This window comes from Rhinoraja longicauda, chromosome 36, assembly GCF_053455715.1.
Source record: "Rhinoraja longicauda isolate Sanriku21f chromosome 36, sRhiLon1.1, whole genome shotgun sequence".
Classification (NCBI taxonomy): Eukaryota; Metazoa; Chordata; class Chondrichthyes; order Rajiformes; family Arhynchobatidae; genus Rhinoraja; species Rhinoraja longicauda.
Genome location: NC_135988.1, coordinates 18,453,879 through 18,479,393, shown reverse-complemented (window position 1 = coordinate 18,479,393; position 25,515 = coordinate 18,453,879). Strand labels below are relative to the sequence as shown.

The 25,515-nt window shown below is 46.0% G+C and overlaps 1 protein-coding gene across 6 annotated transcripts in view; it reads right to left on the bottom strand.

Annotated features, from left to right (window-relative positions):
* The window catches only part of LOC144610406 (LIM domain-binding protein 1-like), a 32,611-nt gene that overhangs the window by 6,050 nt on the left and 1,046 nt on the right, over window positions 1-25,515 (bottom strand). For 2 of the 6 annotated variants that reach the window (XM_078429056.1, XM_078429057.1), the window contains exons 2-10: window positions 21,456-21,558; window positions 17,752-17,796; window positions 17,202-17,277; window positions 14,971-15,073; window positions 13,427-13,599; window positions 12,410-12,532; window positions 10,850-10,933; window positions 7,842-7,965; window positions 6,862-7,013 (exon numbers count right to left, since the gene is read on the bottom strand). In XM_078429056.1, the coding sequence (XP_078285182.1) occupies window positions 6,862-7,013; window positions 7,842-7,965; window positions 10,850-10,933; window positions 12,410-12,532; window positions 13,427-13,599; window positions 14,971-15,073; window positions 17,202-17,277; window positions 17,752-17,796; window positions 21,456-21,475 (900 nt within the window). In that variant the 5' untranslated portion in view covers window positions 21,476-21,558. Of the gene's footprint in view, window positions 1-91; window positions 3,286-6,861; window positions 7,014-7,841; window positions 7,966-10,849; window positions 10,934-12,409; window positions 12,533-13,426; window positions 13,600-14,970; window positions 15,074-17,201; window positions 17,278-17,751; window positions 17,797-21,455; window positions 21,559-25,515 lie in introns of those variants that run through there. The other 4 variants (XM_078429060.1, XM_078429061.1, XM_078429058.1 and 1 more) reach the window with 4 other exon arrangements.

Below are 25,515 nucleotides of genomic sequence, written 5' to 3'. Positions count from 1 at the left end.
CACGTGCTCCCGCTCCACCAATGGCGGAAGCCATTGGTGGAGCAGGAGCACGTGCCCGCTGGCTGGGTGAGGTCACATGGGGCGCTGGGCGATGGCGTCACCCCGTATTTGGGAGTGAGGAAGTTGGCAACCCTACCAATACGGGACAAGGGCGGTCCCGTAAGGGACAAACTAATTTAGCCCAAAATACATACGAGATGTCCCGGTTAATACGGGACAGTTGGCGACCCTAGAGTCTGTGTGAGTGTGTGTGTGTGTGTGTGTGTGTGTGTGTGTGTGTGAGTGAGAGGGGAGGGTTAGTCCTGTTAAATAAAACCAATCGAATTTGTCGAAGTTTTTTTTTTCCGCTGTCCGAATTAAGTAATATGAAAAGCAGCTTCAGCAAGATTAATCTGGTACTCAAAATTTATCTTACGCGTGTTTACCTCTGTGCGGAAAAATACCATTTAAAAATGCTAGCTGGTTTCCAAAGTTATCGATAACCAACTGGATTTAGATCCAAAATTAATAATTTTCGGATTATCAGAACACATTACAAACTTTACGCTAAGTCAGAGACGCTTTCTTGACTACAGTTTAATAACTGCGAAAAAATTAATACTTAAATTTTGGGGAAAAACAGTAACCCCCACAATTAAAATGTGGATTACGGAAATGACCAAGACCTTGCATTTGGAAAAAATAAGGTTTGCCTTAATTGACAAACCAGATCTATTTTTTAAAATATGGTCTCCATTTATTGAATTTTTTAAAAAGTAAATGGGTTTGTCACAAAACTAAAATTTAAAACTAAAGTTAAAACTTGAGTTTAGGGTTGGATGTACAACTATACTCACTAACTCCCGGATCTATCCCCATAATCTTTATCTTTGTAATCTCTTTTTTCTTTGCTTTCTCTCTATTAGTTTATAGTCTTTTTTTTCAGTCCCTTTTCATCTTTATTTTTTCTTTAAAAATTAAAAAATTGAAGCTATGTAAGAATTCTATAACCAGTTTGTGGTTTATTATTATTGTACATATGCTTTAAAAAATTTTTAAAATGTTTTTAAAAAATGCTACCTGGGTCACCTGGAGCATCAGATTGATCAGGTGAGCTCAAGTACAAGCAATGATCATGTCTGCTTCCCAGAAGGAGGATTTATACATGGCCCTACTAAAGGAGCTCTCTGCAACGGGAACAGCTTTGACCGCTGAGAAAGATCTCATGCCAGTTCCACAGCAAGAGTGGCTGGGAATGGTGGGGATATGCTTCACGTGAAAGCACATAAGATTAGCCTGTCTAGGCATCATTGTGCGCTGGAGGGCACTCTGTGCTGGACTTCCGATGTTATGTGCCGTATTTCCTAACCCCACAGAGAAAAAAAGATTCACACGAGGTTACTTTAATAAAGTCCCAATATTTTTCTTCTCAATGTCCTGAACTTTATACTCATATATGTGTGCCGGGAACATTTGCTGGGAAGACTTAGATTTGCATAGAACCTTTCATGTCCCTTTGAGAATGTTCCAAAGTGCTTTACAGCCAATGAAACTAATCTCCTCTGCTGAAGGTAGACAAAAAGCTGGAGTAACTCAGCGGGGCAGGCAGCATCTCTGGAGAGAAGGTGGGGGTGACGTTTTGGGTCGATACCCTCCTCCAATCTGAAGAACGTCACCCATTCCCTCTATCCAGAGATGCTGCCTGTCCTGCTGAGTTACACCAGCTTGTTGTGTTTATCTTCAGTGTAAACCAGCATCTGCAGTTCCATCCTACACATCATCTCCTCTGCCTGCACTGCAGGTTATCACTAGTTTAAGGAAAGCATTGCATGATCGTGTTATTAAGGCATCTTTTCTGAAGAAAAACATGGGTCCAGTTTAAATGCAACAACAAAAACCCTCAATGGGTCAATAGCACCTGTAGCAGTAAAGAACTCGTGATCAGGGTCTAGACACAAAATGCCGACCATCCCTTTGCCTCCACAGATGCTGCTTGACCCGCTGAGCTATTCCAGCAGTTGTTTTTTTGCTGTAGTTTCCTGCATCTGTAGTTGTTTGTCTCGTGGATCATGATGTTGTGTGGATTATAATGTACGTGTATAATAATGTTTCTTTCTATTCAATCGTCAATGCCCCACATCCATGCATCGTTATGTTACTGGAGCCCTGCCAATGTCTACTGATTCCCCTTGTGATGGGATCAGGCCAGGCCTCTGTACAACTGACAAGTGAATATCTTGGAAGCTTATGGACACAAAGTGGACATAAAAACATACAAATCTCAAATATGTTGGACAACCCATCTACCGAATTTCAACTACTCTTGATGTCTGTTTAGGGTGCAGCTCCAACATGACTATCCTCTTTGCACTCATTATTCAATGTCCATTTGTTACAATAATTTGTTCAGGGAATCTTTTTTTTTTTTTAAAGTCTGGTGTTAACTGATTTGGGCATGAAGAGGGAGAGAGGTAGTTGTGATCTGGCTTCATAGGCTTCAATTGCTGCCTACCCTTTCAAGGGGAGGGTTAGTTTGACCTCCAGTAACATGCTTTCTCCCCCAGGGTATTGATGACTAGGGTTTATCTCAATTATACCAAATAAACCACCAAAGTTGTAAAGAGTGACACTTTGCATAAAAGTTACTTTAAAAAAAAAAGGCTATTCTGTGTAAAAGGTACACCAGTAACTGGCCAAAATCTGACCTGAAAGCCAAATGACCTTAACCTTGTGCAAATTACCTAGATGCGTCCTAGTTATCAACATTTGTGGACTACTACATAGCCCGACCCAGTAATTTACTGCTGAATTGTGGAAGGGCCAAATCTGGAGTTAAAAATAGTCCAGAGCTCAGAATTACAACTGATCAACCAATGACAGCATTCCTCGGGGGTTTTTTCCCCCCAAAAAAAGAAAAAGGCATTAGCTTTAAAAGTCTGATTTTCAAAGTGCAGAGTTAAATGCTGATGGGTTTCAGGCCATTCATAGTCTCTCAGTCCCATTACCAAACCAGGCACGGATAGAATCAAAGGTTGGTTTGATTCAAGGAATAGAACTCATTTGGTTAGATTCGGGGAAAATCCTAACAATATTAATATGATCCCTTTAAGTAGGTTTGTACCCCTTTATATCCACAACATGGAGGATAAGACGAAAACCAATCTTCTGAGTTTTCGAAGCAGTCTGCCTTGTCCCCAGCTGCCGAGACCCCTCCTATTGTCTAACAACGTTCTACTTTGGCCTAGAGTGCAGGGGCAGGGTGACAAGCCCAACTCTTTAGCCCAGCAAGTTACTCTCAGGCTGAACCTGTAAGAGAAGAGGGCAATCTTAATCAAAAGTTGGTCTTGCCAAGCTCATTCTCCACTTATTCGCCACATGCAATTCCTCAGCAGAGTTTATTTGGGAGTTATTTTTTTTAAAATAGTTGAGAATGACTTGAATTTTTTTTGTAGATATTTTGTTGAAAGTAAATTGCAGAAATCTGCTGTGTTCTTTAGCAAAGGCTTGGTGTAGTCAATTGTTGTTTCCCTGTTCTACAATAATGACTTGAAAGACTATGTGAATTTCAATCAATCCAAAGGAGTGTGGTCAATATTGTTCATGATACTAGATACACAAAGCTGGAGTAACTCAGCAGGTCAGGCAGCATCTCGGGAGAGAAGGAATGGGTGACGTTTCGGGTCGAGACCCTTCTTCAGACTGAAGAAGGGTCTCGACCCGAAACGTCACCCATTTCTTCTCTCCCGAGATGCTGCATGACCCGCTGAGTTACTCCAGCATTGTGTGTCTACCTTCTATTTTAACCAGCATCTGCAGTTTTTTTCCTAGACTTGTTCATGATACTGATCACTGTGGTGCTCCACTGCCCATAAAAATGTTCTCTAGTAACACATATTAATCGTTACTGTATCAAGTACCAAAGTACCAAAATGGACTAAAGATTGACTGCAGGACACTACTAATCCAGAAAGAGGGAATGAGGCAGTGATATTACTTCTCTTTGTAAAGACTGACTGATCAAATTATTCTTATAGTATAGTCATCAATCTCATTCAATTTCATGGAAGCCTTTGGTAACACAAACTGGGGCCTAGCAGGAGTGATAAAAATTTTGTTCCCCTGATACAAGAAAAGTGGCCAATTAACGCACACGGTCGACACAAAATGCTGGAGTAACTCAGCGGGTCAGGCAGCATCTCGGGAGAGAAGGAATGGGGAAGAGTCTCGACCCGAAATGTCGCCCATTCCTTCTCTCTCCCGAGATGCTGCCTGACCCGCTGAGTTACTCCAGCATTTTGTGTCTACCTTCGATTTTTACCAGCATCTGCAGTTTTTTTCCTACACTATCAACCCACAACTCTGACTGATCAACAACCTGTTAACTTCCCTGGCAGCTGAGAGTTTAGCACAGCCAAACCCTTTCTGGATCTGGGACAGACTGACCTGCCCTCTACCTGCCCTGTAACCACGATCGCAGCTGCTATGTTCAACTTATCAGCCACACACTGAGCCACACCATTAAATGAGTTCAACTATTCTGCACTGACAAGGGAGCCACTATCACCGTTTTTCAGTTGTATAGCATCTCCCTCTCTAACACTCACGTACCCACAGATGTACCTAACCCCCATTGCAGAGTACGGCTTTAAGGCAGCAAAAAAATAAGGCTGGGACAATTCAGATTAAAAGGGAAGTTGCAACTGGAGTTTAAAATAGCAATAAAGAAGAGTGGTGGTTCTGCATTGCTTTAAAGGTAGATCAGTGAGTGCTTGAGGTTTTTAGTAGCAGTGTAAAGCTATAATTCATCAATCTCACTATGTAAAGAACACAGCAGGTCAGTACTACACCGAAAACAGACACCTCCATAAACCTTACTTCCCACACCTTAGAACATTTAGGGTTAGGACTAATAAAAGGTTCTACACGGTTGTTAGAAAGGTAGTACAAGCGACTATTGACAGCTTCAGAAAGAGCAGCCTCCATCTCCAAGCACAAAGTGTTGGGTGTGCTTGAAGATGGATCTGTGTTTACAGGCCAGTGGGCTGCTTGCTGCGTTTCACAGCCAGAGAGCATGTCAAGGTGTCAAGGCGTTTGCACAGAATTTCTTGGCTGGTTAACTTCCACATCAACATTTGGGAATCCAGATAGACAGCTCTAGCCCACACCTGCACATGAATCCAGCAGACCTGTTTACACAGCACTCACACAATAGTTACAGCGCCTGATTCTCCATCCAGACCCAAAAATGCTTGGGTTTGCTTAGTTATTTTCCAAAAGAAATTGGTTGCTGAGTTAGGCCCAGAGTTCTGAGGTAAATTACAGCACCTTCAGTAGGAAATCAGGCAACTCCATTTATCCAGATGTTTCATCGTCATGGTTCACCCTCTAGTTTGGCCAGTATATATATATAATTTATGTGTTTCTCGGCTTTATTCTCTTAGTTAATCCTAAGAACCCATTTACAGTTTACATGGTCATCTTTGTGGAGCTGCATATGAACTGTAACTTTATTAAATTTCACCACTATCCCCACCACAACTTCAACTATTCTTCCCCAGTGTATATTAGTGTTATTCTCCTCTACTGCAATAGCAGGTGTTGGGGGTTACGGGGAGAAGGCAGGAGAATGGGGTGAAGAGGGAACGATAGATCAGCCATGATTGAATGGTGCAGACTCAGTGGGCATCTTTAACACCATTTCCTAATACTCTCTAGCCTCAACTACCCACCTTCGTTTGACTGCACCCTCACAGGCACCTTAGTTCGCTCTTTATAGCTTAGCCAAGTATCTTGTGACACTTATACTCGAGGAGTACGATCATACGGTCCACAAATGATTGACGATTTTAACCAGTGGTGCAGCTGAGAAGTCGCTCCAGAGGTCTGGGATTCTACTTTGCAAGAAGCAACATTACATTTTAAACGTCAGCTGCCATTGCCCTTTGAATCTGAACAGTCCCACTCAGTCCCACCTGCCAATGATAGTTCTCCAGATTGCTCCTGATCAACAAATATCCTTCCATCCCATCAACGTTCATTAATGCAGCAGCCAATATTATAGCCAGCTTGCATAGAGTTGCGTGTGATGGGGTTGGCTCACCACAATTTACCTCTGCCACAGCACTGGCTCAGCTGGCAAAGCCGCTGCCTCACAGCGCTGGAGACCCGGGTTTGATCCTGACCTCAGGCGCTGGCTGTGTGGAGTTTTCATGCTCACCCTGTGACCACGTGGGTTTCCTCCGGGTGCTCCGGTTTCCAACCACATCCCACAGACACGTGGGCTGGTGGTTAATTGGCCTCTATAAATTGCCCCTAGTGTGTAGGGAGTGGATGAGAAAGTGGGATAACATAGAACTAGTGTGAATGGTTGATGGTCTACATGGACTCAGTGGGCTGATGAGCCTGTTTCCGTGTTTATCTCTAAACTAAACTAGGTGTCAACAAAGTGAGCTAGGTTTGTAGTATGATCACTATTATTTATCTGTTCCACATTAACGGGACACGATGCTTATCCACTGCATATGCATTCTGCACTAGGAAAGATCCAATCCAAGACAGAAAGCTTCACTTATGCCCAGCACGGTGAACTCATAAGGCCATAAGTGACAGGAACAGAATTAGGCCATTCGGCCCAGCAAGTCTACTCCGCCATTCAATTATGGCTGATCTATCTCTCCCTCCTAACCCCATTCTCCTGCCTTCTCCCCATAACCCATAACCCCTGACACCCGCACTGATCAAAACTCCACCTCAATGGTCCAATGGACATGTTCCTTGCAAAGTGCGCAAACTCACCCATAGTCTGTGTAAAGGGGCCAGCTGGTTTCACAGTGTTAGTGACAGTCAAGACAGTGCTCAACAGGTTTAGAGAAGGATGCTTACAGGTACCTGAGTGGACAGACTGAAGCCTGCCGCAGGGCTGCTCTTTCTTTTACTGCCTCCACTGCTGGTACTGGATGCCCCTACGCTGGCCGTGTTGCCTCCAGACTGTTTTCTCTTTCGCCGCTTAGCAGTCGGAGGTCTGACAGGTTCGGCTGGGTGAAGATAGGAAGAAAAATGAAACCGAACAGCAATTGCAAATTATTATGTGCGACGGACATTAGTTCCCGCGGTGCTGGCTCGAAGGGCCGAATGGCCTCCTCCTGCACCTATTGTCTATTGTCCCCAGTACTGTGTTTAAATACGGAGCACATCACCTACTTCAAACCCCACCGCTCAGAAATATACACTTGCAGCAAATGGCCTGATAGATGGTCCAAAACCTCACCTATCCATGTTCCCCAGAGATATTGCAGATATTCCCAGGCATTAGTAGCTCACACCCCGGCCACTCCCTCTTCTCCCCTCTCCCATCAGGCAAAAGGTATAGAAGTGTGAAAACGCACACCTCTAGATTTGGGGACAGTTTTTTTCCAGCTGTTATCAGGCAACTGAATCATCCTACCACAACCAGAGAGCAGTCCTCAATTGCTATCTACCTCATTGGTGACTCTCGGATTATCTTTGATTGGACTTTACTGGCTTTACTTTGCACTAAACGTTGTTCCCTTTATCACGTATCTGTACATTCTAAATGGTTCGATTGTAATCATGTATTGTCATTCTGTTGACTGGTGAGCACGCGACAAAATATTTTCACTGTACCTCAACTCAGTACACGTGACAATAAACTAAACTGAAGTGAACTTTCTGAAGAAGGGTCTCGACCCGAAACGTCACCCATTCTTTCTCTCCCGGGATCCTGCCTGACCCGCTGAGAGACTCCAGCATTTTGTGTCTACCGGTGAAGTGAACTTTCTGCAGATATTGCCAGCTGCCGGCAGTGTGAGAGAGGCCTCTCCTCTGCACCTTCAGCCACTCACCAGGGGGAGCCACCATCCGCTGCCACTTCTGAAACAGGCAGGTCTTCAGACAGTCGCGGGGGCTAAGGTTATAGGTCTTGTGCCTGGACATGAGTTCCTGCATTGGCTCCAAAATGACACAAAGCTGGGGTGAATAAAAGGAAGACACAATTCACATAATCAGACCAGGATTTCTGAAGGTTACACCAAGTGCTTTATCAGTTATCGGAGCAAAGTTATTGGGGGAGTCGAGAACCGGGGACACAGTCTAAGAATAAAGGGGAGGCCATTTAAAACCGAGGTGAGAAAAAACTTTTTCACCCAGAGAGTTGTGAATTTGTGGAATTCTCGGCCACAGAGGGCAGTGGAGGCCAATTCACTGGATGAATTTAAAAGAGAGTTAGATAGAGCTCTAGGGGCTAGTGGAATCAAGGGATATGGGGAGAAGGCAGGCACGGGTTACTGATTGTGGACGATCAGCCGCGATCACAATGAATGGTGGTGCTGACTCGAAGGGCCAAATGGCCTCCTCCTGCACCTACTTTCTATGTTTCTATGTAAAGTCCTGAGCACAAGGTGTGTTGCAGTTATCTCTTGCTGAAGTTTCCTGCACTTCCATTACATGTCACTCATATGAGATAAACTCCAAGGAAAATACATCTGCCACAAATCTGATCGATTAATATAAATCTGCAGGTTTGGGAAGATTATCGCTGTCCACCTGGGTGATTCCAGGGTTTGAAAAATTCCACAACTTTAAACATACTCCTCACCCATCTCTATCTCCTCACCCATCTCCAGTCCAAAAACATTATCCAAGGACTTCCTGAAAAATATTGCTGTTTTTTGTTCAAAGTGCTGCAAGTAAGAAGTTCAATGCTCTAGATGCCAACTTATTTACATCGGCGAAACCAAGCGCAGGCTCGGCGATCGCTTCGCTGAACACCTGCGCTCAGTCCGCATTAACCAAACTGATATCCCGGTGGCCGAGCACTTCAACTCCCCCTCCCATTCCCAGTCTGACCTTTCTGTCATGGGCCTCCTCCAGTGCCATAGTGAGGCCCACTGGAAATTGGAGGAACAGCACCTCACATTTCGCCTGGGCAGTTTGCAGCCCAGTGGTATGAACATCGACTTCTCCAACTTTAGATAGTTCCTCTGTCCCTCCCTTCCCCTCCCCCTTCCCAGATCTCCCACTGTCTTCCTGTCTCCACCTATATCCTTCCTTTGTCCTGCACCCTGACATCAGTCTGAAGAAGGGTCTCGACCCGAAACGTCACCCATTCCTTCTCTCCTGAGATGCTGCCTGACCTGCTGAGTTACTCCAGCATTTTGTGAATAAATCGATTTGTACCAGCATCTGCAGTTATTTTCTTATACAAGAAGTTCAATGTTCCGTGCTGGTATATATGTTAGTAAAACACTCTGGATTCCTTGGAAACAGCAAAATATCCTTTTTGTTGGACGTCACTGTGGTGTCACTGGCAAAGCTGCTGCCTCACTGCCTCAGAGTCCCGGGTTGGATCCTGACCTTGGGGGCTGTCTGTGTGCAGTTTGCACTGGGGGGGGGGGGGGTCATTGGGTGCTCCAGTTTCCTCCCACATCCAAACAAGGAGTGGGTTTATAGTTTAATTGATCTCTGTTATTAATTGATCCGGGTGTGTAAGGAATGGATGAATAAGAAGGATAACCGACTAGTGTGAACGCCTGCCCGGTCGGTGTGGACTCTGTCGGCTGAAAGGCCTGTTTCCATGCTGTACTCTAAACTAAACCCCAAGTGCGTGAAGGAGAGATATAGGAGGTCCTTCCTTCCCGCTGCTGTGAGACTGCACAACCAGAACTGCTCCCAGCAGACCAGTCAACAATAACAGCTAAGAACACACAGAAAACTGATGACAATTTATGTATCTTTTACTTATAATGAATGATCTCTTGCTCTCTTGCTATCCACTTTGCTGCTGTAACACTGTAAATTTCCCCGGTGTGGGACGAATAAAGGAATATATTATTATTATTATCCATGAAGACCCTCCAACAGATTGTTTCATGTAACTGCTGCTCTTGTCTTTCGATTTAGATTTTTTTAGATTTAGAGATACAGCACAGAAACAGGCCTTCGGCCCACCGGGTCCGCGCCGCCCAGCAATCCCCGCACATTATCACTATCCTACACCCACTAGGGACAATTTTTACATTTTTACATTTGCCCAGCCAATAAACCTACATTTCCTCGTAATATAGGAGATGGGTTTGGGAGGTACAGCAGTGCATAAGTCAAAGGAGCAGAATTAGATCATTCTGCCCATCGGGTCTACCCCGCCATTCAATCACGGATGATCTGTCTCTCCCTCCCATCCCCACATGATCCACAAATCTGCAACAAAGGAATTGCCATTACATAGACTAGTATAACTGCACCACTGTCCTCACAGTAACTGTACTCACAGTCATGCTGGCTTCATACCAACTCAATATATTCTCTCACTCTATATATATATATATATATATATATATATATATATACACATATACATATACACACACACACATACCATATACATACACACACACACACACACACACATATATATATATACACATATAGACATATATATAGACATATATATATGTATGTATATATATATATATATATGTGTGTGTGTGTGTGTGTGTGTGTGTGTGTGTATATATATACACATACATATATACACATATACATATATATATATATACACTAATATATATATATATATATTCTAAATAAAAAGAAAGTGATTGATTCACACAAAGGGTGGTGGGTGTATGGAACAAGCTGCCAGAGGATAGAGTTGAGGCAGGGACTATCCCAACATTTAAGAAGCAATTAGACGGGTACATGGATAGGACAGGTTTGACCAAACACAGGCAGGTAGGACTAGTGTAGGTGGTACATGAGGCCGGCGTGAGCAAGTTGGGCCTGTTTCCACACTGTATGGCTCTATGACTATGACACAGACTTGGGTTCCTGCTTTCTCAGCACACTTACTTACCCTGAGGTAGTTGAGAGTGAAGTTTGAGAGGCCAGAGCGGGTGATGCTGTTGGATAGCTGTTCCAACATTTTAGGATCCTGGGCCTGAAAGAAACAACATGACAGGGTCACAAACACCAAAATCCAAGATCGTTATACGGTACATTTCACAACAGCCACAATTTAATATTTCACTTAATAAAAATTATATTTTGGGACTCATAATCCTATTACAACCAAAGACCCATCTTTATAAAATAAACTTACAATTTCAAGTAGGCACTAATGAATTAAATGACCTTCTGGGTATAATACTGTTAAGGGTATGGGAATATATTATGTGGACTACAACAACAATGCTTCATTATACTTTAACCTCCTGGCATTCCAGAAATCTGAGCACTTCAATAATTTTTCAGGCTTGGTCATTAGTACTCTGCAAGTTTCATCAAGCACCCGGCCCACACACATAAATAAGAGTTAAATATTAACACCTTCACTCATGCTCCACAAAAGGCCCATAGCATGGAAGAAGGGCTGATTTATTTGCAGGTGTTATTTTATGATCTCAGAGCAGCCATTCTGTGTGAAACATACAACCTTTTGACCATTTCTCAATCAGCTCACATTACCAATTAAAATTTACCGCGCCAGGCTGCGAAATCCAGCAAAACAAAAATGTAATTAGTTGAATGCATTATTGAAATTTAAAAATTATGATAAATTGAACTGATTTTACCAGTATTTTCTTAATTGAATTGAATACATTTTATTAGCCAAGTGTGTACACATACAAGGAATTTGCCTTGGTGCTTTGCTCGCAAGTAACAACACGACATACCGTAAACAATTAAGAATAAAACATTGTGGTTTAAACATGTGAAGAATGAAATAAAATACCAGAGCAAAAGGAGGCTCCATCAAAAGGAGGCGGCAGCTTAATATGCTGAAATTCAATACTGCCAGCACCAACAAAATAACACCAAAATTACGCACACATTAAGGAATTTATTTTTGGACACCAGTCCTTATTGACTGAGAAACGCCATTAAGGGCAACATTCCTTCAGAGCATCAGACCACACATAGTCCTGTGGATTAAGATTAGATTTTTTTTGTGACGGTACACATTGATACAACATAAAGGCACCTGTAAAAAGTTAAACATCATTATTTCGGTTTCTGGCCATGTGAAATATTTAGTTTAAGTTTAGAGATACAGCAACGAAACAGGCCCTTTAGCCCACCGAGTCCGTGCCGTCCAGCGATCCCCACACACTGACACTATCCTACACACAATGTACAATTATTCCAAGCCAATTATCCTACAAACCTGTACGTTTTTGGAGTGTGGGAGGAAACCGGGGCACCCGGCGAAAGCCCACGTAGATCACAGGGAGAACGTACAAACTCTATACAGACAGCACCCGTAGTCAGAATCGAATCTGGACCTCAGGTGCTGTGAGGCAGCAACTCTACCGCTTGTTAATTGTGCTTACTGTCACCTCTTTGACGATATTAAAAACTTAACGAGTAAGACTCCCCGGATGAAAGCACATATAAATAAATCGGCAATGCTCACGTGCGTAGCGAGAATGCTGCGCGAGAGCAGCTCGCGGTTTTGTCGGATATTAAAATGCCAATTCTTTATGCGCATCAAATCATCAAAGGTAAATTCCAGGTAAAGGCGACCTTCTGTACACACCTGCGGAAACAAGCACGCAAGTACAAGCTAAGAAACAGCTCGTGTGTAGGAAAGAACTGCAGATGCTGGTTTAAATCGAAGGCAGGCATAAAAAACTGGAGTACCTCAGCGAGACAGGCAGTATCAGTGGAGACAAAGAATGGGCGACGTTTCGGGTAGAGACACTTCAGACTAAAATACAGCTCACCTCACTACTCTTTATTTTGTCAAGACTACTGTGTTTCCTCAAATTTGCTCCCTGCTGGCTTCGAAATGCAAAACACAATTCTTATTCTGCAGCCTTGTTCTGTTGAAACCAAAACTCTGTTGATACATTGCCCTACAATTTAGTGCCTGGGCCTTCGACCAGAATTCTCAATTTTAAACCAAACAAGACTTTAAACTAAAAAGTTGTCCAAATACTTACAGGTTGGAACTAATTTTCTGACAGTACTTGTAAATTATTTAGGTCAAATTCCTCAACTCTCTACTTTTGACATTCAGGAGTTTTTTTTAAAGTTTACACCATATTTCCAAAAGTGACCTAGAGGACAAATTAATCAGGAAAAATAACAAAACAAAATGCCTGCATTCCTGTGTAGGAAGGAAACGCAGATGCTGGTATAAACCGTAGACACAAAATGCTGGAGTAACTCAGCGGGACAGGCAGCATCTCTGGAGAGTAGGAACGGGTAATGTTTCGGGGTGAAACCCTCTTTTTGAAGATCTTTCTTCTGAAGAAGGTTTCTCGACCCGAAACGTCACCCATTCCTTCTCTCCAGAGATGCTGCCTGTCCCGCTGAGTTGCTCCAGCGTTTTGTGTCTGCCTGCCCTCCTGGTTCATTATCTGTGTGCACACAGAAATAGCAAGAGCTCACACCACCCACCATTGATGGATGCACCTGCTTGACTTACCTTGGTGAAGATAGGTTTGCTGTGCAGTGTGACCATGCTGCACAGATCACAGTCCAGGATCACCAGATTGCCATGGAATGATTCTTTAGAGTGCTTCAGGTTAAAATAAAGATCGGTCGCTCCACCATCAAAGATGCTACGGAAATAGCGAGGTATCAGAGTCCGCCCAATTGCTTAGAAATAAGAGACAAAAACGGTTAAGTTACAAGATTGTAAACCAGTTTTTATATCACAATGAACTTTAAACAATCTAACGTTCTGCAGAATGCGGGCATTTTCCATCTGCTGAGAGAATAAAAACAAACAGTTGGAGGAAATCAGCAGGTCAGTCAGCATCCGTGGATGGAAATGGACAGGCAATGTTTCAGGTTGACCCGCTGAGCTCCTCCTGCTGCGTCTTTTGTTCAAGGTTGCAGGACATTTGGCACCTCTCACTACTTCAGTCTGTGATCTCCACCTGCTTTAAAAGGACATCCACAAGAAGAGCACGGTGACATATCTCAAGGACCACAGACCAGTGACACTCATGTCCATTGTGATGAAGGACTTCGCGAGATCAGTTATGACTCAAATCAATTCCTATCTCAGTAATACCGGGCGGCTCGGTGGCGCAGCGGTAGAGTTGCTGCCTTACAGCGAATACAGCGCCGGAGACTCAGGTTCGATCCTGACTACGGGCTACGTCTGTATGGAGTTTGTATTTTCTCCCCGTGACCTGCGTGGGTTTTCTCCGAGATCTTCGGTTTCCTCCCACACTCCAAAGACATACAGGTTTGTAGGTTAATTGGCTGGGCAAATGCAAAAATTGTCCCTAGTGGGTGTAGGATAGTTATTGTGCGGGGATTGCTGGGCGGCGCGGACCCGGTGGGCCGAAGGGCCTGTTTCTGCGCTGTATCTCTAAACCTAAAAAAAATCTAATAGATTTGATCCACTTCGATTGCCTACCGTCACAACAGATCAACAGTAGATGTCACCTCACTGGCATTTTATGACTTAAAAAGTAATTTTACACTACCAGACCAGTTATTCATGTTTATTCATGCTAATCTTTGAGCTGTGAAATTATAGCAGAGTTTTCCTTGGCTTATTGCTTCAATGCATGGATTTTCAAATTGACGTTGCTGCAATTTGTTTGAAATGTTCAGGGTATAGAGTGATACAGTGTGGAAACAACTTGCCCACACAGGCGGGCCAACATGTCCCAGCTACACTAGTGATAGAGTGATACAGTGTGGAAACAACTTGCCCACACAGGTGGGCCAACATGTCCCAGCTACACTAGTGATAGAGTGACACAGTGTGGAAACAACTTGCCCACACAGGCGGGCCAACATGTCCCAACTACACTAGTGATAGAGTGACACAGTGTGGAAACAACTTGCCCACACCGGCCAACATGTCCCAACTACACTAGTCAGAGTGATACAGTGTGGAAACAACTTGCCCACACCGGCAGGCCAACATGTCCCAGCTACACTTGTCCCACCTGCCTGCATTCGGTCCATATCCTCGTACCTGTATGATGGAGACTAGGAAATACTCACTGTATCGTTTTGGTCCATCTTCCAAGCAGCAGGCCACAGTTAATACTGCATCGTCTTCAAAAAATTCAGCGGTGAAAGCATCCCACCAAAGATTGTCGCACTCCTGGACAGAGAGAAAAACCCAATCACACCAAAAGTGTGCTCATCCTTAACACGTATTGTTAATAACATGTTTAACTGCCATCCGATGCAGTAAAGCACAACAATGAAATTAAAAGAGAAACACTGAGGCATGCAGGCTGTTATCACTTCAAGGACAATGGGAGGCTGACTTAGTGGGCAGCTGAATAATGTAAGCATTTGTTGTACCACTTGTCTCAATTCCAAACTCCGTAAAGCATGACCACAAGATTAAATAACAGTTTATTCCCATCAAACACCAGTCCCTTGAACACTACCTCAACTATGAGCTTCCAAGGACTATCTTTGGTTGCACAAAAGGGCTTAGTGTATTTTTGCATTTGTAATTTGGTTATTAATTTTATGTATTTTTATTCATTTTAAATAATCTGTGTTTATTAAATTTACATAGCAGCATGTTAGGCTGCTGCAAGTAAGAATGTCACTGTTCTGTTGTAGGTACATGTAACAATTAAACACTCTTGACTCTCAACTCTTAAAATATAATCTTAGTGCTGAATTGAGTATGGAAGAGTGTGCACATAAACATGACAAAATGGTCCACCCTGACTTACACTGATACCTTTCAATCGATGAAAGCCAACACCCAAACTGTACTTCAACCTACTTGCTGGCAGACTGATTGGGCTTGGAGCTGCCTTGTGACGTCTCTATTTATTGTACAGGCTGACAAACAAATATGGACAGACATTATTGCCACTAAAGACTTACACTTTCAGAAAAATGGACAAGAGGAGAAAATTCAAAACAAATATATCAAAATTGCTTGCAGTTCTATCAACCAGTGCTTTTCATGATGAGACTTGCAAATACGCACGTCAAAAAAAGATAAAAACTAGATTTTCACATATAAAAGAGTGGAATTGTAGAGGGCATTGGTGAGACATAGAAACATAGACAATAGGTGCAGGAGTAGGCCAATCGGCCCTTCGAGCCAGCATCGCCATTCAATATGATCATGGCTGATCACCTAAAATCAGTACCCCGTTCCTGCATTTCCCCTCATATCCCTTGATTCCTTTAGCCCTAAGAGCTAAATCTAACTCTCTCTTGAAAACATCCAGTGAATCTGCCTCCACTGCCTTCTGTGGCAGAGAGGTTTACCAGGATGCTACCTGACATTGGAGAGGGCGAAGAGGAGGTTTACCAGGATGCCGCCTGGCATTTCCTGCAGGCAACTTCTCCTCCTGATGGGACCATGCCCACCAAGTTGTCACATGGACGTTCCATTTGCCTGCATTTGGCCCATTGCCCTCTGCCTAGGGTCGCCAACTGTCCCGTATTAGCCGGGACCTGCCGCGTTTTGGGCTACATTAGTTTGTCCCGTACGGGACCGCCCTTGTCCCGTATTAGTAGGGTTGCCAACTTCCTCACTCCCAAATACGGGACAAAGGGTGACGTCACCGCCCCGCGTGACCTCACCCAGCCAGCAGCCACGTGCTCCCGCTCCACCAATGGCGGAACACCTTGTCCCGTGTTTGGGAGAGGGGAAGTTGGCAACCCTACCTCTATCTACAGATGGGTTATTCTCAACTTGCCTGCCTCCAACTCAACCAGTTCAGTTTTCCATCTCTCTTGGTGGTCACATTGCTATTTATCATGCAAGTTCAGCAACAAAAAAAACATAGTTTAGCTCAACTATGAACCTCTGCGGTTGAGGTGTAGATCCAGAGCAAGCAAGATTATGAGGGACCCCTACCACCCCAGCAACGGACTGTTCCAGATGCTACGGTCAGGCAAACGCCTCCGCTGTCACGCTGTGAAAACGGAGAGGATGAGATGGAGTTTCTTCCCACAGGCCATCAGGACTGTTTACTTTTATAACCACAGGGACTAAATTTTGTCTTCTCTGTATTAACTTTTATTTATATGCTGTAACTGTAATTCTTTTTTTGTGCACAATCCACAGGCATTGCCACTTTCATTTCACTGCACATCGTGTACGTGCATGTGACAAATAAACTTGACTTGACTTGCACTAAGAACTTTGAGTTTATTTTGTGGTTATGTATTTATTGATAAGCTAATAAGCAGCTTTAACGATATGGCTTCCTAAACACTCGCTGAATAACTGGCCTGGAATTACTCACCTCCGTCCAGTTCTGCAGGCGCTTGTTGAGTTCATAGATCCTATACTCGGGTTGCGACATATAGGGTGTGTGTCTTCTGAAATTGTAGGAATGAAAAACTGTGAAATGGATCCAGAATATGTATTACCCCCTAGAAATATACATCTGCTACTGAAGAGTATTATATGAATTACAGAACAACAACAAAATTATGATATCAAGATAGTAGCCGACTATGAAACCAATTATGTATCTGATATTATACTTTGAACCGGGAAGCATTGTTCTGATTTTCACTTCACTGACAACGTACAGCTGGGTTTTTTTGTGTAGCATATCACACTAAAGATCTATAATCAGTTGGTTCACCAGCAGAGATTTACTTTTTCAGCAAATTATCCAGTGTTCTCACTGGATTGCTTTACTGGTAGAAGTAAAATCACAGACGTTAAGATTTTAAATATACCATATAAAGTACAGAGGTCACAAATGTGGATATGTAACAAATGAAAGGTCCCCTCCTGCAGAGATACATCAAAGACACCAAACAACGGAACCAAAATGTCCTTACCCAATATTGGGCTCCGGATATGTAGGAGGATAAGACGGTGTCGGACTACAAATGAAGATGAAAGTGATGACGTTAATTGCTGCTGCACTCAGTACCAGTATTTTTCATTTAAAGATAACATTCTGTACTTTTCCTGGGCCATGCACCCCCACAAGGCTGAGCACAGGTAGCTGGTGTTCCCCCGAGAGATGAAACTGCGCCACTCTGAACTGGTCAATGAGAAAGCTGCTGGACATATATTAGGGACGGTGAACGGAAAGATACAGATCCCCCAGAGCTAAGTCTGCATTCCAATGTTGCAAGCCATTCTTGCAGGACTTTCTATTCCAATTCTGACTAATAGAGAAAATAGGAACCAAAAGGCATTAAATATATACACACCAAATGAAAGAAGACCCCTGTTAACAGAGACTGCTCATTAAAAATTCAACAGTAAGCTCTAACTGAGCAGCCTTTGTTTATGGTATTAAAATATTCATATCCGTGTACTGTTGCCAAATTTGACACTGCACATCAGGGTCGCCAACTTCCTCACTCCCAAATACGGGACAAGGTGACGTCACCGCCCCGTGCCCCACGTGACCTCACTGGCCCGGGCGGCCGCCATTGGTGGAGCGGGAGCAGGTGGCCGCTGGCTGGGTGAGGTCACGTGGGGCGTTGATATCACCTTGTCCCGTATTTGGGAGCGAGGAAGTTGGCAACCCTTCTAATACGGGACAAGGGCGGTCCCGTACGGGATAAACTAATTTAGCCCAAAACACGGGATGTCCCGGCTAATACGGGACAGCTGGCAACCCCAGTGATAGCCCATGCTTGCATTGCTGATCCACATTGAGCTGAGAACTAAATGTTAACAGCACGCTGGATTCAAGTGTAGTTTCCTGCTAGAGTCTACACCTACTACATGGAATCCAAATATTCTGTTATCACAATTTCAAAACAACTCCAGCCTAGGATTCCCTTGAAGGCATCAAAGTTCTTTAGTTTAGAGATACAGCGCAGAAACAGGCCCTTCGGCCCACCGAGTCCACGCCGACCAGCGATCCCCGCACACTAACACTATCCTACACACACTAGGGACAATTTACACATACACCAAGCCAATTAACCTACAAACCTGTACTTCTTTGGAGTGTGGGAGGAAACCGAAGATCTCGGAGAAAGCCCACGCGATCACGGGGAGAACGGACAAACTCCGTACAGACAGCGCCCGTAGTCGGGATCGAACGTGGGTCTTCGGCGCTGCAAGCACTGTAAGGCAGCAACTCTACCGCTGCGCCACCGTGGCCGCCCTGAACAAGTTATCAAATTACCATACACTAAAACTTCAGACAAACCACGACTGAGCTTTAGTAACTAATCTAAAATAAATGCTAGAATGAATGTCATGCAGTATATATTGTAAGGCTCTGTTCAAAACCATACCAAGAGGGCTGTCAAAGTATAAAGAACTAATGTTTAAGAAACATTTAGACGGGTACATGGATAGGACAGGTTTAGAGGGATATGGGTCAAATGCAGGCAGGTGGGGCGAGTGTAGATGGGGCATGTTGGTCAGTGTGGGCAAGTTGGGCCAAAGAGCTGTCAGACTCCATGACTATCAATTACAGATTTGGGCAGAGAAATGGCAGATGGAGTTTAATCCAGACAAGTGTATGGTGTTGCACTTTGGAAGGACAAATATGAGGGGAGAGTATACAGTTAATGATATTACCCTGAACAGCAGTGACGTACAGAGGGATCATGCAGCCATGTCCACAGCTCTTTGAAAGTGGCAACAAGTAAATAAAGTGATCAAGAAGACACATGATAGGCTTGCCTTTATTGGTCGCGGCATTGAGTACAAAGGACAGGAAGTCATCTTGCAGCTATACATGATTGGTTAAGCCGTATTTTCAGTACACAGTGCAGTTTTGGTGTCCAATGACAGAAAGACGTGGAGGATTTGGAGAGGTTGCAGAAGAGGTTTACCAGGATGCTGCCTGGATTAGAAAGCATTAGCTGTAAGCAGAGGACAAACTTGGATTGTTTTCTATGGAGTGCTGGAAGTTGAGGGGAGACCTGAAGTTGTATATAACATTATGAGAGGCATAGATAGGGAAGAGTCAGATCCTTTTATCCTGAGGTGAAAATGTCAAAGATTAGAGGGAGTAGCTTTAGGGTGGGAGAGATAAAGTTTATAAGAGACATGCGAGTCAGGTTTTTTTTAAAACAGATTGTTTACAGGAATACTCTGGACCGTCTACGTTGATTCCAAATATTTTGTTATTACAATTTCAAAATAACTTTGGCTTTGGATTCCTTTAAAAAGTCAAATACTGAATGATTACTCAATCCCAGCTTTGCAACGTGCTGCCAGGAGTGGTAGGAGATAGTGGCATTTAAAAGGCTTTTAGATCGGCACAAGAATATGCAAGGAATAGATGAAATGAATCATGTGCGGGCAGAGGGGATTTATATAATTAGGCATCACGTGAGGCATCACATGGGCCGAGAGGGGCTGCTCCTGTTCTATGCTGCATTTTACACACTTTGTACGGTAAGTGGCCAATTCCCAATCCTAATGCTGATTGCCTCATCCTTTACTAAATTCAACATCATTGAGCTAAAATAACACCAGCTAGTCCCATATAATGCAGCAGCCCAATCCACAGGCAACCAGTACAATCTGCTGAGTATATACTTGCTAAAAGTAACACTGGCTCCATTGTGAAACGATGAACTTGTCTCGCTGTATAGTCTTGATTCGACATGTGCAAGCTGGCCCCATCTAAAATATACAACTTACACCTGCAAGCATTCCTGGACGACACGGTGTCACAGCATGTTGCACCAAAGTTATCGCACAGATGCAGGTTGTCTGATGTTGGAGCTCGTGTCTTCACCCACCTCCAGCCCTTCACCCCATCTTGGAACCATTTTCTCTTAGGTGTGCATCTAGCTGGTCTTCATAGGCTCAACAATATTCCCCTAAACTCCAGGTGACCTCTATGTTACCGGTGTGGGGGGACGTAGTACGATGATCCCACAAAGCAGTCCGTATGGAGATATTCTTTAATGCAAAGCCACGCTATCTACATGTGTGAAAAATAATAAACGTCTTTATCTATTTAATTTTCTTCCCCCACATAAATTCCAGCAGATTTTATTCTATATCTCAAATTTTTCTGCAATGATCTGTGAATTTCTGGGTAACTTTCTCTGACCTGAGCCGTTATAACACGGGACTCACCGTTACTTGCAAACCTTTCTGCATCCAGGTTGAAGAAGCTTCTAATGAATTCCTTTATAGGTTTAGCTGCCTTACATTAGCTCTGCTTTATAAACATTCTTTTAGACCATCCCACTATTTTCAATGGCCTATACTAAGCTGTCCCTGTTCTTTTTTTTGCAATAAAAAGCACCAGCCGGCTTTCATTCCCCATTTCCGGTGTTAGCCTTGTAAAACTCTACTCCATCTTCTTCCAGTCCACTCGCTGCTTAAGTTGGAAGGCAACAGATCCCATTCTGAGGGCGCAAGGAACGCCAGTCACATTTGACAGTCAAATGATCCTGGCTCTCAGTCTTTACTCTGGCTGACCGTCACAGATTACTAAATTGCACTGGTTCTTCTGGAAGACATTGCTAATAAATGGAAAGAAGCAGAAGGGCAGGGGATAACAATCCAGCAACAGAATGGTCCGCTTCACAGGCAGCATACCCACCCGAGATCCCGGTCCAGCATGGCTCCCTCAGTCTCCGGAATGCACTTCAGGTTGGAAAATTAGTGAATGGATGGATTTGAGCAAGATACCTTGACAACGTAACCTAAAACAGACAAAGACATAAATCAGGCAAACTGACCTCCTTTGATCACTCAGAAGTTCCAAAGTTTTACTGACGGAAAGAGGATGAGGAGACGGAGAAGATTCGGCATGACCATAGGATTCTCCCCATCTTCTAGAAGTGAGCTATAGAAAATATTCTGACAGGATGCATCTCAGCCTGATATGGCAACTGCTCTGGTTTTGACTGCCTGAACGGGCAGGGAGTGGTGAATAGTCCATGGCAGGGTCATGGTTTCCTTCCATCCAGTCCATCTCAACGGTGCATTGCATGAACGAGGCTGGAAGTCCTGTCAAGGATGCCTGTCAGCATGGCCACTCTCTGTTTCTTCATCTACCTTATGGGAGATGATGCAGCAGCAGGAAAGCCTGGGAGTCCTGACTTAAGAACCGCTTCTTCCCCACTGCTATCTGACTCCTGAACCATTCACCTCACATCCCCTAGAAATCATCTAAAACATCAATGTTAGGGTGACTGTGTTTATGTACGGCGATAGTTTTGCTGAGCTGTATGCAAACAAATGTTTTTCACTGAACCTAATACACGTGACAATAAAGAAACCATTGAACCAATGTCACAGGCTCCAGGCAACCACTTGTTATGAAGCCAAAAACTGCAGAATGTAGGAAAATAACTGCAGATGCTGGTACAAATCGAAGGTATCACAAAATGTTGGAGTAACTCAGCAGGTCAGGCAGCATCTCAGGAGAGAAGGAATGGGTGACGTTTCGGGTCGAGACCCTTCTTCAGACTGATATCAAGGGGGGGACGGACAAAGAAAGGATATAGGATCTAAAACTGCTGAAAGTATTCTGGAAAAGGTAGCATGTCTACAATTTCAGCAAAATTGTACTTATGTATTCCAGAGAAGTGAGTGACTGCCTTTGAAATCCTTTTCCATTTCACCAAATGTGGCAACAACCAGCCTTACAATGCCCCCAAGTCAATGGAAATGCATTCCAATGGCCTGAAGAGAATGGTGTTCTTTGTTGGAGATGAACCAGTCCATCCAGGACATTGGTGCAGGAGTGACTCAGGGCAGTGTCTTGGGCTCAGACATTTGTAGCCTCTGTACCAATGATCTGCCTTCCATCAAAAAGGCAAAGGTTTGAATGTTCGCTGACAATTGCAAGATGCTCAATTTCATTTACAATTCATCAGGAAATGAAGTCCATACCTGCATGCAGCAAGACTTACAGTCTGCAGGCATAGGCTGATAAATAACAAGTAATGTTTGCCTCATCTGCACTCCCTCCCTCTCACAATCCCATTAATTGGCCCTTGGGCAAGTCCCGGTTCTCATACCTCCTCCACCCCCCCCCTCCTCATTTCATCTCATTGCCCCCCCTCCCTCATCCCCCCCTATCCCTCACCCCCCCTTCCTCATCCCCCCCTCTCCCTCATCACCCCCTCCCTTATCCCCCCCTCCCCCTCATCATTCCCCCTCCCCTTCATAATCCCCCTCTCCCTCATTATCCCCCCCTCACCCTCATCATTCCCCCTCTATAATCCCCCTCTCCCTCATTTTCCCCCCTCCCCCCTTCTCCCTCATCCCCCCCTCCCACATAATTCCCCTCCCTTTCATAATCCCCCCCTCTCCCTCATCATCCCCCCCTTTCACTCATTATCCCCTCTTCCTCCCTCTCTCCCTTATCCCCCCTCATCCCCTCTCCCTCATCCCCCCTCATTCCCTCCCACCCCCTCACTCCCTCCTCATCCCCCCTCTCCCTCCTCATCCCCCCCTCCCTCATCATCCCCCCCTCTCCCTCATTCCCTCCCATCCCCCTCTCCCTCCTCATCCCCCTCTCCCTCATCCCCCTCATCCTCTCCCTCATCCCCCTCTCCCTCATCCCCCTCTCCCTCATCCCCCTCTCCCTCCTCATCCCCCTCTCCCTCATCCCCCTCTCCCTCATCATCCCCCCCCCTCCCTCATCATCCCCCTCTCCCTCATCCCCCTCATCCTCTCCCTCCTCATCCCCCTCTCCCTCATCATCCCCCCCTCTCCATCATCATCCCCCTCTTCCTCATCATCCCCCCCTCTCCCTCATCATCCCCCTCTCCCCCATCATCCCCCTCTCCCTCATCATCCCCCTCTCCCTCATCATCCCCCCTCTCCCTCACCCCCCTCTCCCTCATCACCCCCCCTCTCCCTCATCACCCCCCCCTCTCCCTCATCACCCCCCTCTCCCTCACCCCCCTCTCCCACATCACCCCCCTCTCCCTCACCCCCTCTCCCTCATCATCCCCCCCTCTCCCTCATCATCCCTCCCTCTCCCTCATCCCCCTCTCCCTCATCATCCCCCTCTCCCTCATCCCCCTCTCCCTCATCATCCCCCTCTCCCTCCTCATCCCCCTCTCCCTCACCCCCCTCTGCCTCATCATCCCCCCCTCTCCCTCACCCCCCCTCTCCCTCATCACCCCCCCTCTCCCTCATCATCCCCCCTCTCCCTCACCCCCCTCTCCCTCATCATCCCCCCCTCTCCCTCATCCCCCTCATCATCCCCTCTCCCTCCTCATCCCCCTCTCCCTCATCATCCCCCCCTCTCCCTCATCCCCCTCTCCCTCATCATCCCCCCCTCTCCCTCACCCCCCCTCTCCCTCATCATCCCCCCTCTCCCTCATCCCCTCTCCCTCATCATCCCCCTCTCCCTCCTCATCCCCCTCTCCCTCATCATCCCCCCCTCTCCCTCATCATCCCCCCCCTCCCTCATCATCCCCCCCTCTCCCTCATCATCCCCCCCTCTCCCTCATCATCCCCCCCTCTCCCTCATCATCCCCCCCTCTCCCTCATCATCCCCCCCTCTCCCACATCATCCCCCCCTCTCCCTCACCCCCCCCTCTCCCTCATCATCCCCCCCTCTCCCTCATCATCCCCCCCTCTCCCTCATCACCCCCCCCTCTCCCTCATCCCCCTCTCCCTCATCACCCCCCCTCTCCCTCATCATCCCCCCCTCTCCCTCATCATCCCCCCCTCTCCCTCATCATCCCCCCCTCTCCCTCATCACCCCCCCCTCTCCCTCATCCCCCTCTCCCTCATCACCCCCCCTCTCCCTCATCATCCCCCCCTCTCCCTCATCATCCCCCCCTCTCCCTCATCCCCCTCTCCCTCATCATCCCCCCCTCTCCCTCATCCCCCTCTCCCTCATCATCCCCCCCTCTCCCTCATCACCCCCCCCCTCCCTCATCACCCCCCCCTCTCCCTCATCATCCCCCCTCTCCCTCATCACCCCCCCTCTCCCTCATCATCCCCCCCCTCCCTCATCACCCCCCCCTCTCCCTCATCCCCCTCTCCCTCATCACCCCCCCTCTCCCTCATCCCCCTCTCCCTCATCATCCCCCCCTCTCCCTCATCCCCCTCTCCCTCATCATCCCCCCCTCTCCCTCATCATCCCCCCCTCTCCCTCATCACCCCCCCTCTCCCTCATCACCCCCCCCTCTCCCTCACCCCCCCTCTCCCTCATCATCCCCCCCTCTCCCTCATCCCCCTCTCCCTCATCACCCCCCCCCTCCCTCATCACCCCCCCTCTCCCTCTTCATCCCCCCCTCTCCCTCATCACCCCCCCCTCTCCCTCATCATCCCCCCCTCTCCCTCATCATCCCCCCCTCTCCCTCATCACCCCCCCTCTCCCTCATCCCCCTCTCCCTCATCACCCCCCCTCTCCCTCATCCCCCTCTCCCTCATCACCCCCCTCTCCCTCATCATCCCCCCCTCTCCCTCATCATCCCCCCCTCTCCCTCATCCCCCTCTCCCTCATCATCCCCCCCTCTCCCTCATCATCCCCCCCTCTCCCTCATCCCCCTCTCCCTCATCATCCCCCCCTCTCCCTCATCATCCCCCCCTCTCCCTCATCCCCCTCTCCCTCATCATCCCCCCCTCTCCCTCATCACCCCCCCCCTCTCCCTCATCCCCCTCTCCCTCATCACCCCCCCTCTCCCTCA